This window comes from Vigna angularis, chromosome 4 (assembly GCF_016808095.1).
Source record: "Vigna angularis cultivar LongXiaoDou No.4 chromosome 4, ASM1680809v1, whole genome shotgun sequence".
Taxonomy (NCBI): Eukaryota; Viridiplantae; Streptophyta; class Magnoliopsida; order Fabales; family Fabaceae; genus Vigna; species Vigna angularis.
Genome location: NC_068973.1, coordinates 40,313,431 through 40,327,960, shown reverse-complemented (window position 1 = coordinate 40,327,960; position 14,530 = coordinate 40,313,431). Strand labels below are relative to the sequence as shown.

At 29.6% G+C, this 14,530-nt stretch overlaps 2 protein-coding genes across 2 annotated transcripts; both read right to left on the bottom strand.

The window, feature by feature from the left end:
- Positions 1–1,687: 1,687 nt before the first annotated feature.
- Positions 1,688–5,276, bottom strand: LOC108342399 (agamous-like MADS-box protein AP3). The gene is made up of 7 exons (XM_017580174.2): positions 4,904–5,276; positions 4,723–4,789; positions 4,577–4,638; positions 4,388–4,487; positions 2,478–2,519; positions 2,349–2,393; positions 1,688–2,046 (listed from the first exon to the last, which is right to left on the bottom strand). The coding sequence occupies exons 1-7, from the start codon at positions 5,248–5,250 to the stop codon at positions 1,867–1,869; spliced, it is 843 nt and encodes a 280-aa protein (XP_017435663.1). The 5' UTR covers positions 5,251–5,276; the 3' UTR covers positions 1,688–1,866.
- Positions 5,277–10,437: 5,161 nt separating this feature from the next.
- Positions 10,438–13,047, bottom strand: LOC128196137 (S-type anion channel SLAH1-like). Its single transcript, XM_052876049.1, has 2 exons — positions 12,054–13,047; positions 10,438–10,810 (listed from the first exon to the last, which is right to left on the bottom strand). The coding sequence occupies exons 1-2, from the start codon at positions 12,930–12,932 to the stop codon at positions 10,571–10,573; spliced, it is 1,119 nt and encodes a 372-aa protein (XP_052732009.1). The 5' UTR covers positions 12,933–13,047; the 3' UTR covers positions 10,438–10,570.
- Positions 13,048–14,530: the final 1,483 nt, after the last annotated feature.

Sequence of the window (14,530 nt, the reverse complement as noted above, 5' to 3'; positions counted from 1 at the left end):
AAAAGATTACAAAGGATCACAATTAATTAAAAAAACAAAAAAAAAATTGATTAAGGTTGTATATTGACAAAATTTGACATTAATTAACATAAGGTCGAATTTTTTAAATTCGACGTCAATTTAAAGTCTCTTGATATGATGTCAGCCTTGAATTCGACGTGAAAGGCATATATTGACAAAAACTCATTGTCTATTTTATTTTTCTTATTTACAATAATCACATTAATTGTGTGAATAGATAAAGATGTTTAAATTAATTGTGAGAAAAAAGCAACCATAGAATTAAAATTTGTTCTGTCATGTAAGTTTTTATCTTTGAAAATTTTCAGTATCTATTAGTGTGTACATATAACTTCATATATATACTAAGTGCATGCTTTATGTATGATCATAATATAAGAATTGTATGTTTTCTTCATCTACTTATTAATTATCACTTATAGAATTTTTATTTAATACTTTTTCACTGTTTAGATGAGATTGATATATAATGTTATGTTTTTCAATGTTATATGGAAAGAAAAGTTATATTGGTGATTTTATTTTTCTTTTTGTACTTCAAGTGGAACTTATTTAATATATTTGTTTTTTTATATAAAAATACTATAAAATATACTTTAGTAACTATAAATATATTAGGTTATTCATACTACACGCAGCTTCCCAAAAATCTAATAAAATAACAAATTAGATTCTATCAACATTTTAAAAAATATTTATCTTTTAATATTTGTAAGAAAATAATATTCATCTTTTTCATATTTTTAATAGAGAAGCATTTATTTCTTGAATACTTCAGTAAAAACAACATATTGAGAATCTTAAATAAAAAAAATACTCAATTTTTAAAAAATATAAAAATATTAAAAAAATGAATAATTTAAGCAATATCTTTTAACATCATCGGAAAAAGTTATACTTTAATTATAATTTGTCTTCTAAAATATAGAATATTTATATTTCATATAAATGAACAAATAGTTATAATATATGTGATTAATTTCATTACTTGTTATTATATTTAAATATGATTTTCATTATTACAAGTATAAGTATGTTATAAAAAAATACAAGTATAAATATAAATCAAATAAAAAATATAAATATTATTATATTAATAATTTAAGGGCTTAAAATTACTGTTTTAGAACTAGAAAAAGTATGAAATCATTTAACAAAAAACTCAAGAAACACGGATATAATTTTTCCATAATTAAATGAGTGAAGTTTTTATTTATAAAAATGTATTTTCATATTTAAAATTTTAAGTTTCAATTTCCATAATTTTAATTAACTTCTGAACATTATGTTTTTTTAACATAAAATAAGATTAAAAACATATGGAAGACGAATTTGTCATTCTATTAGAAGTATGAAAAAAACATTTGTCTTGTAAAAAGTAGAACAAATCCATTGGTTATTTTATTAAAAAAAAAGAAAGTTGATTCCTAGTTTAAAATTAGAAGATATATACATAAGTGTCAGTAACATAAAAAATCAGGACAAGTATTTTTTTTTTATCGGGAAATCAATAATGATTTGACTAATCTTTCAAACACTGAGATGTAACTGACTATTATATCTATGAATAATCATACTCAACATTCTGTGATGAAAGGAGGACACATTTCTGTGATTAGGGTAAACAGTAGTAAGTAACATAGAGATAATAGTTTATCAGGTATGATTAGGGTAAATAGCAGTAGAAGTAATAGTTGACGATGAGTTGCAAATTAATTGAAACATACAGAAGATTGGTGAGATTGTTTTGGTGATATATAAGTAAAGTTTGAGGGAACAGAACTTAGAACTTAAGGGCTATTACTTATTGAAAACTGAGAGAAAAGGTGGTATTTCCGATGCATACTAGAAAAGTAAGGGGTAAGTGGTGAGATCAGAGGTTGGTCCGCTATGAGCACTAGGATGGCTTGGCTGTAGGCTCAAGGCAAACATGCGTGGACCTAAATTTGAGAACCCGATCACAGAATCGTACTCTCCTCCTGCATTCTCTATCAATGCAAAACGTGGATCTTCTGCTCTTGCATCCTTCAATACACCAAAAGTTATTAATCAGACAAAGTAACTTCCAAGCTCATACCAAAGTCTTAACATAAAGATCAGGATCAATAAGAGAAACAAGGTCTATATACGAAGAAATATTAGTCTGATGTGTATACAAGAAAACTGAAAATTGATTGAGGTGAAAATGCGCAAAGAAGGACATTGTAAGCAGCAATAAAGAAATTAATATAAGACTACAATTGTTGTTTCACTTTGTGTGTTTTTATATAAGTTAGGAAGCATGAGGTATACTGAAATCAAGAACAAAAGTGTGTTAAAATACATACCAAGTCACGCAAGAGTCTGTTGTGCACTTCTTTCTCGTTATTAAACTAAAAAAAAAAATCAGAAATGTCAATATGAGTGAAGCAAGCACGAAAGAAAACAGTATTAACGAAATATGTTCACTACTTTACCTTCTTCCTTTGGGTGTCAATCTGGTTTGTTATCACTTTATACTGTCAACAGTTGTCACAATTTAAGGAACTCGTTAGCATGGTAAGATATGGTAATTTCGAAATCTTCAAACAGGACCACAACCACTGTTTTCCTTTTAAAAACAACCAAATTATGTTCCTGTGTACATGTTTTGTAATCAAATTTCTCACTCGTCTTAATTAAAGTGTTTCCATTTCAATCATATTCAACAGTTTAACTTCAGTAAACAGCAATATTACTTGCTTGGTGCAAATAACTTTCGGAGATAATACCAGTGTTTCATTCCATCTAAAGTAATATATATTTAGTTTTTAGATTTAAGAAAAAAAATATGTGGAAAAGAAGGTATCTAAAACTGTCTAATAATCTTTTGTGTCTTTGTATGGATAAATAGATAATAATTGAAAATAAGTTTTATAAGCCTGAGAAAGTTTTTTGAAAGGAGTTACGTTTTCATGCATGAAAACAAAATTTAACAAGTAATCTAAAGGAAGGAAACTCTATTAATGAAATAAAAATTAAAAAAAATATTACGAAATTAATTATTGGAAAAAATGATTTTTTGGAAGACTGTACTTAATTTTTTTAAAGAATTAGTGGTGGGTATATTTTCAATTCCTTGTTATGGCATGACTTTTTCCACAAAATTTCATACCACATTTTTTATGAAAAAAATATTATTTTGGAAAAACAAGCAGATTAAAATTCAGTCATCCAGAGCATATATATGTTCAAACTAAATATTGAGCAGCTCCAGCTAGCTCCAGATTAACAAGTGAACTGGAAAAGGAACACACATAACCCGCCTTCACCAATAGAAAGAACTTCTACCCAGAAAAGAAGCAAATTTTGTATAATAACTTCACATGTTTTTGATTGAAAATATACAGTTTCCAATGATGTCGTGTGCTCATGTGGTTTTGCTCAGATCCGAAAATTGTGTCACAGGCAATGAATCCAAAAGAACAAAGGGGTCCCCAAAGTTCAGCAGAAAGATATCTCAAACCAATTCAATATTGGACAACTAATTAATCATTACTGTACACACATCGTAAATAGGCTTTGTTCCTATGTACACTCTTAAATTACATATACACTAAAAAATATATATACCAACTGAAATTGTTTGGTGGATTTCAAAAATTAATGAACAAGTTAAAAGAAATATGAAATTTTATTAATAAACATTTTTTAAAAATTACTCTTGTCTTCAAATAGCAGAGGGCTCCCTTCCTACCAAGGATTTTTAAGCAAAGTTGGGAAAGAATTAGCCAGTTCTGCTTAAGAGTTTAAAACACTATTCGCTTCAAGGTTAAAACATATAAACTTACATTTCCTTAATAAAAATGATCCCTTAATACCTAGTTACCTCGTCACTAATTTTTTTTCCCAAGAGGTATTTAAGACTTTTATTTCACATATGGAACTAATTATCTTATTAAAAATGGTATTTTTGGACGACTCGGTGTTAGAGTTAAATATGAAATCCTAACCTAACTATCAAATCATTTCCTTCATTAATTTTTAATCTTGGCTGAAGAATTTTGATGTAATCCAATGCATCGAGATCGGTATGATCACAGTTAGAATAACTAAGTATAATAATCTCAAGTTCTGTGATCTTCATTTTAATAAGGGTAAACCAAAAACATGATAAAATTTAAGAATTAAATTAGGAACTAAATCTATATTTTTGTATGAAATTTCACCAAAGAACTATATCCCGGAAAAAACTGATGCCAAAATAGCTAGCAGTCTCAAATCTGTGCCTCCTGATATGTATCTACCTATCTATATATAGATAGCTACCCGACACTAGAAAGTTTTCAATTAAGACACATGCATACATTAATTAAGCTGTGAGAGAAAAAGGGAAAAGTAATTTCACCTTACGCTCACGAACAATCTTGGCGGCCTTGTCCATTTCATCCTCCAGGAGCTTGAGATCTTCCATATTCAGATCGATCAGGCAATCTCCCATCCTCTGCCTAAGCCATGAGCAACAACAGTAGTAAAAATACAAAACACGTGCACACGCATATAGATCCAGAAGAAAAACATGGAGCGAAAGTTATACCTAATCTCCTTGCGAAGATTCTTATTGACCTCTTTGAGTTTCTTCAAGTTCTCCTGCATATTCTGGGGAAGAAGAAGAAAGTAAATCTGAAGAATAGAGAGAAAGAGAGAAAGAGAGAAAGAGAGAGAGAGGAGAGAGAAAAGAACCTCGTAGTGAGAGTTCCAGAGATCAACTCCTAGGGTCATCTGGTATTGATCAAAGAAGTGTTTTGTTCTGGAAAAGAAAAGGACACGAGAGAGAAGATAGATAGATAGATAGGTAGGTAGGTAGGGTTTGTTTGGGAATTGAATTGAAGAGAAGAGAAGAGAAGAGAATGCGAACACGTACGAGGTGGAGGGGCTAATGTACTCGTGGAGTTTGCCAGTGCTGGAGAACATAATAATAGAAACCTTGGCATCGCAGAGAACGGTGAGCTCGTTGGCCTTCTTGAAAAGGCCATTGCGTCGTTTGGAGTAAGTGACTTGGCGGTTGGTGGTGTTCTCTATCCTCTTGATCTGGATCTTTCCACGAGCCATAGCTGTTGTTGCTGTATCTGCTTCTGCTTCCTTATGCTTATGCTTCTGTTCCTTTCTATCTGCTTCTTCTGGGAATTCTGAGTGATAATAGGAACAGGAATAGGATAATGAGTTAATGAGGGAAAGGGAAATACAAAGGGAAGGTGGGGGGAGATGCATTGCCTCAAATGGGACACCTCTTTGCCAAATTAACGAAAGCTATTGCAGGCTTTGTCATAAACGTCCTATGCTCTTTCTCGTTTCATCGTCAACGCCGCTCCCATGTGCCCACTGGGGACCCTTACTTTCCGTCTCTCTCCGTCACCCAACCGTTAACCATCATTCACCATGCTTCATTCTTAGGGCAACTCTTTCATTATACACTTCCGTTTCAAACACTCTTAACGTAAGATGACAGCATGATATTTTTAAGAATGTCGCATCATTAAAACCACTTAATTATAATCTGAGTTTCCGCCGTCTGAATGGCTCCTATCTGAAGCAAACAAACGCTGTGAGTGATGCCATTAAAAACTGTGATTTCCATAAGAAGCGAGTTCCGTGTTACGTGTTAACTGTTGCCTCCGGCGTTGAACGCAACGCTATATCCTTGAGATTATACAGATTTCTCCTCACATTGATATATATAGTTATATGTACCCCTGTTGTGTTACTCGTAGCTAGGTTTAGGTGTTAAATGAAAGTGAATGACCGATTTAAAGTTCAAACATTCAAAAGCTTTACCTTGTCACGCCCCACTAATTTGGAAAAAAGTTAACGTTGTTCATCCAGGCCTTCTGGTCTTGTCATTTCCAATTCTCTCAACACAAATTTTTAAAAAGAAAATGTTTTTTTAACATTTTTTTTTTATAACTTTTTTAGTAGTTGATCCGTTCAAATATACGAACATTGAAACAGTAACATTTTATCGTAAAAAAGTTGTTAAAAAAAATAAGTTATTAACCTATCCAATTTTTAAGTTCTAATTTGTTCCCTCTTAAAGATTTCATAAACGCTCTCATCTCTTTTTACTAAATTTTTATAACTATTAGGGCTTTGTCGCCTAATTTCATGATAGTCGTTCAATTCGAGTAAAATTATTTTGAAAGACATAAATACCATTTTAAAGAAGAATAGAACAATCATGTCAGAACAACTCATGACTTGATAGTGGATTGCAAGAACTCAATTTAACTTTAGGTTAGTAATTTTGTAACGGAGAGAAGTATAATAAGTGCTTATAAATAATAATACAAAAGCTTAATCTTAAAATAAAAAAATTTATATTCTTATATTGAACATTCATTAAACTTTTATATTTGTTTCTATATTTTTGTAATCAGTGGCTTTTTATTAACATTATTTTCTATTATTTATTTACAATTAATATAAATAAATTTATGCTGACTTTTATAAACATAAGCATTAGGTTTGTCCTTCTTATCGTTTATATTTGTTCCATTTATTGACACTTTTATTCTTTAATTTACGTTTCTTCCATATTAAATATTCTCTTTAAAGTTTCATTATTAACGAGTACTGTTTTTGATAAATTATACCATTGTTAGTTCAAATTAAAAAAAAAAACATATATATTTAACTTTACATTAAAAACAAAACTTTCAATTTTCATATATGGTTGGAATGACTTTCGATACAAGACTTCCACAAAATCTATACTGAACATTAATTTATTTTTCATAATATTTATTCCTGATATGTAAGAGAAAATATAATGTCATTTTTTTTATTAATATGCTAAGAATCAACCATTGAAATGAATTCAATATCATATTTAACTCGAAGTTTTATTAAGACATTACCAAAATCAATAAGTATTTATATATGCCTTTTATTCTTATATATTTTTCAATGTGAAACTTCAGATTAAGATTTAGACTTAAAAATAAAAACTCATTAAAACGCGTAAACACATGTATAGTCTCTTTCAGAACTTTTGATTTATAAGTTTATGTTTTTCTTTTCCTTCAATAGCTTAAGTACTTTGCACTTTGAGTGCTCATACTTGTTAAATTATTTTATTAAAATGAGATTATTAAGTTGTTAAAAGGATAGAATATTAGTTTATCATAGATAACATTAAAACAATGATAAATTTATTTTTTTTATATTTTTTCACGTTAATTTTGTCCTGGCACTAAATATTAACTTGTAAAATGAAGTCATTTATTTATTTAAGATAGATTTTGTTATCCTATCAAAGGAAATCATATATGTTTATAAGGAATCGCCTTTGAATAAATGCATGATAGAAAAAAAAATTAATAACTTTTTTTATTTTCTTTGTGTGGGAGTTATGGTTTCCTATTTGATATTTTATTCCCTTTGTCTTTCTTAGAATATTCAAAAGAATATTTCAAGAGACCCTACAGGTTCATGGTCACATTTAGTATGATGTTAATAACTCAACGTTATCTTTATTGCATTTATTTTTCTCATATTCACTATCTTCCATTGTTAGTATTAATTTCATTTTTCATTTTATTTTTGTGCTTTTGTTTATATTTTCTCTTAGTTTTTCATAATTAAATCTTGTCAAGAACCACATAAAATCCAAGAGGCATATTTTAGTAAACTCCTTTCACTACACCTAACCAAGTTTCTTCAAGAAACCACTTTATCCTTCGCCTAACCTCACATATCATCCAAGAAACCTTCAAGAAAAAAAAAATTCACAATTCAAACCAAGTTCTTATGCACTTACTCTTACATATATAAGAAATCAAATCTCATAATTTGTATTAGTATTTTGTCAATAAAAAAAGAATTAAACCTATAATTTTTGTTTCTTTTCAAATTCATTGAATCGGCCTTATAACTCGTAAATATTAGTAAAAAAAATTGAACTCAATTTCTTCCACTCTTTTGTCCAATTTTACTACTAAGTCAACCTAATAAACATCATTGTTCTTACTTATGTTTTTGTGAACCTTTCCATGACAAATATATGAGATTTCCTTCAAAAACTATTCCAATATATCCTCCACATATGCCCCTAGCTTTTCATACATCAAACATGCTATAATCTAGCTAAAAAGAACCAAGATATACAAGCCGAGAAACTAAGTTTTCAAAGTTTAGTTTTTCTTTTTTTTGAAGTTTGACCGAACAATTCTTTTTGAGGCTTTCACTCGTGTAACCTAATAATTTTTCGTAGTACGTTCCAACATGGACCTGCTTAAAGTCATCCAACAAACAAACATGCATTTGACCTTCAAATGGTTTGGTCAATTTGGGCCAAATTGGTAACTTTGGACCTAAATTTTTCAAATCCAACCACTAATAAGACCTAATAGTAGGTATGGCTTTTGTCATGATATATATATATATATATATATATATATATATATATATATATATATATATATATATATATATATATAAAGTAATATCACAAAACAAAACCATTAATTGAACAAAAAAATAATTAAGACAATAGAGAAATAAAAATCATTAGATGAGCATTTTTTTTGTTGGTTTAAATAAAAATGGGTCAGGGTGTGATTAGAACAGATATATTATTTTAAATAAGTGGTCTTCAATGGTTATAACTGTTTCCATAGCTTGATTATAAACTAAGGACCTACCCTTCGTTGCCTGATCCCACAAATGAACGAAAAAGATATTTTCATCTAAATTCGAATTAAAGAGTTAGGTAAAAAGAAGATATAATTAATGTATTGCAACAAAATATCAAAACTTCGACAACAGGATGAACTTGGCTGTCTTTATATTTAGCCAACACCCTTGTCGATACTATTCCTTGTGCGAATTCGCTTCCTCCTTTCCTTGGACTTGCGTGTCTCGTATTTTAAATAACATTACTTTTGATATTTTTTTTAAAGAAAATCCACCATTTTTAATTAAAATTTTTTACTTTTGTTTGTATGCATAGAAAACTCCTATTTATTATTATTTTTTTCATGCTAGTTTGATATGATTGACAGGGTGTGATCTTTAGTTCAAAGAAACTGAACATGTAAACGTATATTATACGAGTAATGCATATCAGTACTCAATTTTATGCATATATATCCAATTTTTTCTTCCAAATGCTCTACGTTTCCGTTTCCCCTTTTTAAATATGTGTTTAATTTGCGTTTCGACAAAGGGATAAGCAACGTATATATTGTTTAAGAAAAAAAGAAAAAAAGAAAACAGAGAGAAGTTTGTTGACTGTGAATAATTGTTTTCTCTGGCTTACCAGAGAGGTAAAACTTAAACTCTGGTAGAGGTGTGGCTATTTTTGACATAACATGAAGCAGAAATTAACAGTCTATATTTATAACTTCCTCAGTAAGAGGTAGCAGTAACTTGTGTTGGTTGTGTAGTTGGTCGAGCTGGTAGCACAGTTCAAATTTCGGATATCAGTTATATTTTTCACATAAAAAGTTATACATACACGCCTAATAAAACAAAATATATTCATTTTACAACCTATTTTAACAGTATAATAATATTAAAATATTAATATATCAAGTAGTTATGTTTTTTTAAGGAGAGATGACAAAACATATCATTTCCCTTCTCATATACTTCACCCATAATAATAAAATTAAATATGGTAGTATGACATAAGTTAAATTGTATATGAAGATGGGTATGGAAATTTTGATTGTAGAGAAGAGACACATTTGAAAGATTTATTTATGACATATTTGAATTGAAGAAAAATATATAACAAAAGAAGAATGGAAGTAGAAAGTGTAGGTATATGAACGAGGGAAAGAGATTAGAAAGTGATGTGAGAAATAAGAGAAAATATTGTAGTTGATGGGTTGATATAATAAAGTGATTTTTTTACATTAATTTATTTAAAAATATATATATAAAGTAGAGTTAACATAAAACTAAAATTATTATAAAATTTTACAAATAAAATATATATTTTAAAATAATAATATATTAACGTAAATTAGTTTACAAATTATTAAAATTTAAATTAATCAAATTTATTTATTATTTAAAAAATTTGTAGTTTTAATTTTTTATCTAAAAAACGTAATTATTAATAAAATATTAAGTATATTCCTATCTATCTGAATTTCATGTAGAAAGTTTAGAAGAGTATTTTGTTTTAAATTTTAAACATTATTCTATCTCGTTGTGTGCTTTCTTTTTTAATTCTTTGTTAACGGTATTTTTGAAAGAGAAAAATACAAAATGAAATCATTTTTATTCATTGACTAAAACTGTATAAACTTATGAATTTCTCTAATAATGATTTCTTTTTTATTTCTCTAAATTTGTACTTATTTGAATACAGTACATTAAATTTATTTAGAATATTAATTCAGCAAGAGTAGATGAATCTAAATCTTCCATTAATTATAAAAAAAAACAAAGTTAAAACAAACAAGAGTCACACATCTATTATCTTAAATATTTAGGGTTGGAGTGGTATTTGTATGTTATGTAATTACATTAGATATGATGGGATGGATTAAGTAAGGAAGAAGGTTGCAATAATAGGATATGGCTATATATATGTATCCGGTAGAAGCATGTTAGAGTTGAGGAGAGTAAACATGGTGAGAGCAAAAGAGACAAGAACTGAAAGAGCCAACAGAAGGAGCATTAGGATGTGAGAAAAAGTTCCTTTCACTTCTTCTGCATAATCCGTTGAAACAAGAGCAAGTACAGTAATGGGAAATGAGTAAGCCCACCATGCAACGTTGAACCTTTTCATTGATCTTCTGAACAGCTTTGGCCTGCAAATCTGCCTCAACATATAAATTATATATATCAACCATATATTCAGGCTACACAACATCTCAATACATTTTAAATGAATTTTCGTTCATATTTCATTTCCTCTATCAGTCTACTTCTGAAAGAAAAATTCGTTTTCATTTGTTTGAAAAATTAAAACAACATTCAATATTAGCTGGCAACACCACCAATTATGTTTCATCCAATCAAATCACCGCTGTTGAAAATTGAAATCCTTTTGGATGTTGACTTTGACCAATATCACTTGTTTCTTTTTTTCTATTTGGTATTTATTTAGTAAATAAATAAATCTCTCTACCACTAAATATCCAGCTATGAGATGTCATTACTTGAAGGATGAATCGGAGAGACAGATTACAACAGTTTGTTTAATTCTAAACTGTTATAATAGTATACCCCTCTATGTTTTTCATTTCGGGGAAGGGAAAAACATTGCATGGATGAAAACAACTATTTAAATTATACAATGTTTTTGTTCTCCATTGTTCGACCACCTTTCCTGTTTTCCACGACAAAAAATTAGAAATAAGGGGATATTGAATTCGCATACACTTTAAAACAGCCGAAATCACATAGTCTAATAAATATACCAACTTCATCATGTACTAATTCTAGGATTTGTATGTGCTATTAAAAATTGGGTGTACTCAAAGAGATTCGACATATTTATAAGCAGTTCGATCGTAACACATCTTTTGTTTCTTTCAAACGTAAACTACCCAAGAAAAGAGACAATTACTAAAATAAAAAGACACATTTTATTTTATTTTTATTTTTATTCTTAAAATATTTAACAACTTAGTATAAGACGATGCATACCAAAACATAAAATTTACACGTGCCATTTTAGTAGAATTTAAATAAGAAAATATAGTGTACAATTCTTTTATTATACACTCATCCGAATGTTATGAAATGGGATATTGACTTTTATTCTAATAACGGCTGCAAAAAAAATTCAAATATATTTTAAGTTTTTGATAATATAAAATTTATATTGTAAATATCTGTAACATAGTATTTTGACACTTGCTGCTACAAAGAAATAAGCCTACTTATAACAGCACATTTTAGTAATTTAATAATATGTATTGAAATTTTAAGTTGAAAAAATATAATTATTTTGATTTTTAATGTATCACCAGAGTGTCTCCTACAATGTGGATTACCCAATTCTACAGTACAAAAATTGATTTTTGAACGCAAACAAGTAGATAGGTTAATCTTACCAGTGAGGTGAAGAGGAAGAGGGAAAGAAAAAAGAGCATCTTGGAAGCAGTGTCAAAGGTTCCAACAATGGATTCCCAAGCCAAGCTTGCTACGCTAGGCGCTGCAATGAACAAGAACAAAACTGGCCTTAACAACACCGGAACCCCATCTCTACCCGATAATCGCTGATAAAGGGTAACAAAAAGCACCACGTAATGCACCATCCCCACCGAAAACAACCACAGCGCACACTCTTTCCACCCCATGTGCGCAGCAGCCTGTGCCCCCACCAAGTTCCCTATCACCGACAACTGGCTCGTGGGGTTCCCCGCCGCAGAGGACAAAACCCTCTTTCCCTTAGTCAACCACTGCCCGTAGATCTTCACGTCAAGCACCATCATCGGGACCGCAAACACCCACCACAGAACAAAGTACAAGGCGGTTTTGGGCGCCACGAACGGCGCTGATTCAAGCAAGAGAAGCCACGAGATCCAGGGAGCGAAGAGGTAGTTAACCCCTACAGGGTGCAAGAACTCGGCCTTCACCATTTTAAAGAAAAAAAAGCACCTCAGGAGGTATAGAAGGGAGAGTAACACTAGAGTGAAAAGGGAGAGAGACCAGAGTGCATAGACAGCCGCTGAAGGAAGCGTGGAAAGCACGTGCGGTAGAGTGGTTGTGTCTTCTTCCGATGTGATTATCGTCTTCCACAGTAATGCTTGGCTTCCGAGGGAGAGGCTTATTCTGAAGTAGCCTGCATGCAACTTGGTCAGAACAGAGATTAGGAGCGTTGTGGAAGAGGTTGAGTGTTGGTAGTTGCTAAAACTGTTGGAAACGGTTGAGGTGGTCGTGGTCGTGTCTACTACAAGTTCAATCTGGGATCGGGAACCTTGAGTTGCCATGCCCACGTTGTCCAACACTTTCGCAAAGAGAAGAATTTCTGTGACGTACCAGGGAATTCCTCGTGCAAATGCAAGGGTTTTGTAGGGGAAGGTTAGATTAGAACATAAGCAATAGGAATGTGCAAGTGGGCGCATAAAAACAGATTATACAAGGTTTGTCTTTGTTTATTTTGATTCAAACAAAGGAATAACGTGATCCTTTTTCAGTTGTTTTGGCACGTTGTGTAGCTGGATAACAAATACATTCTAATGGAGTACAGTATACATATATTTATATATATAAAGTATGGTTCTTCCAATTTTGTGTTCCTACTGTCAATGTTGTTGCACGAGGCATGAACGCACGAGTGTGTCATGATTCATGAATGAAGAATTGCAGGAAGACTTGAGGGCACGAAAGTCTAACATAGGTACCACTTTTGTTTCAACTTGATGAGAAGGGTCTTGCTGTGTGTTGTTGACCTTTGTAGAGGAGAATATTGTTTTGAGTTCTAGATAAAGTTTCCAAGTGTTTACATACATTTTTTTTTGACAACTTAACAGGTGTAGTGTTATTTATTATTTATTGAGTTTAAAGTAAATCAGTATAATAATAAATAAATGATAAACCCGTGAAAAGGTACATATATGTTATATAAAAATATTTTAACACACTCTTAAAATAAATTATTTTTCATCTTCATCAAACGAATGAGTTAAAACAAAATTCAGTTCCAAAACTTCTATATAAAGTGTGTTAAGATCAGACATAGAGCGAACTTGATAAATTATAACATTTCAATTAATTTTTGTGTGAGTCCGTGAAATATTCTAAAGTATAAACTGATCTCAAAGTTTTAACAAATCTTCTTCTTACTATACTAAATTTAAATTTCCATAAAGTAAATATTTTTCGTGTGTATGAACTGTTTTTGGTAAATGTTTTTTTAATTATAAATCTTATATGAGTTCTAAATTGCTTAAAAATATTTGAGTTGTTTAAAATAAAAGATATATTTTTATAAAATAATAAATATATATATATATATATATTTAATAAGTTTAATAAATATTTAATATCTAATAAGTTTAAAAAATATATATTTAATAAGTTTAAATTTTAATTATTAAGTTTAATAAATATTATATTTAATAGCATTATAATCAGAATTAAATACAAATATTTATTGCTATGTATTTTTTTTAGTAATATCTAATTTAATCTTGAAGGTGAAATATAATGGATAAGTTTTTGAATAAAATTAAAACACTAATAAATAACCATTAAATTTCGAAATCCATAAAAGAACTTCGTTCTATTTCTCCAGTTTTCGTAACTTTAAATTAGTCATTTGTCTCCATCAAACTATATCAAACATTTATAATCAAATATAACAAAATAAGAACGATTTATTGAGGAAGAGTTAAAAATGATATGAACAAGACAAAGTATGGTGCATGAGTGGGGTGAAAATGAACAAAGACAAAAAAGAAAGGAGAGAGACTAGAGTTAGGTTAAGAAAAAAAATGAAAGTGCATTAGATAATTATAAAAAAGAGAAAAAAATTCCCTTTGTGTTTTAGCATTATGAGAAAGGTTGGAGCAGGAAAAAGCTTTGG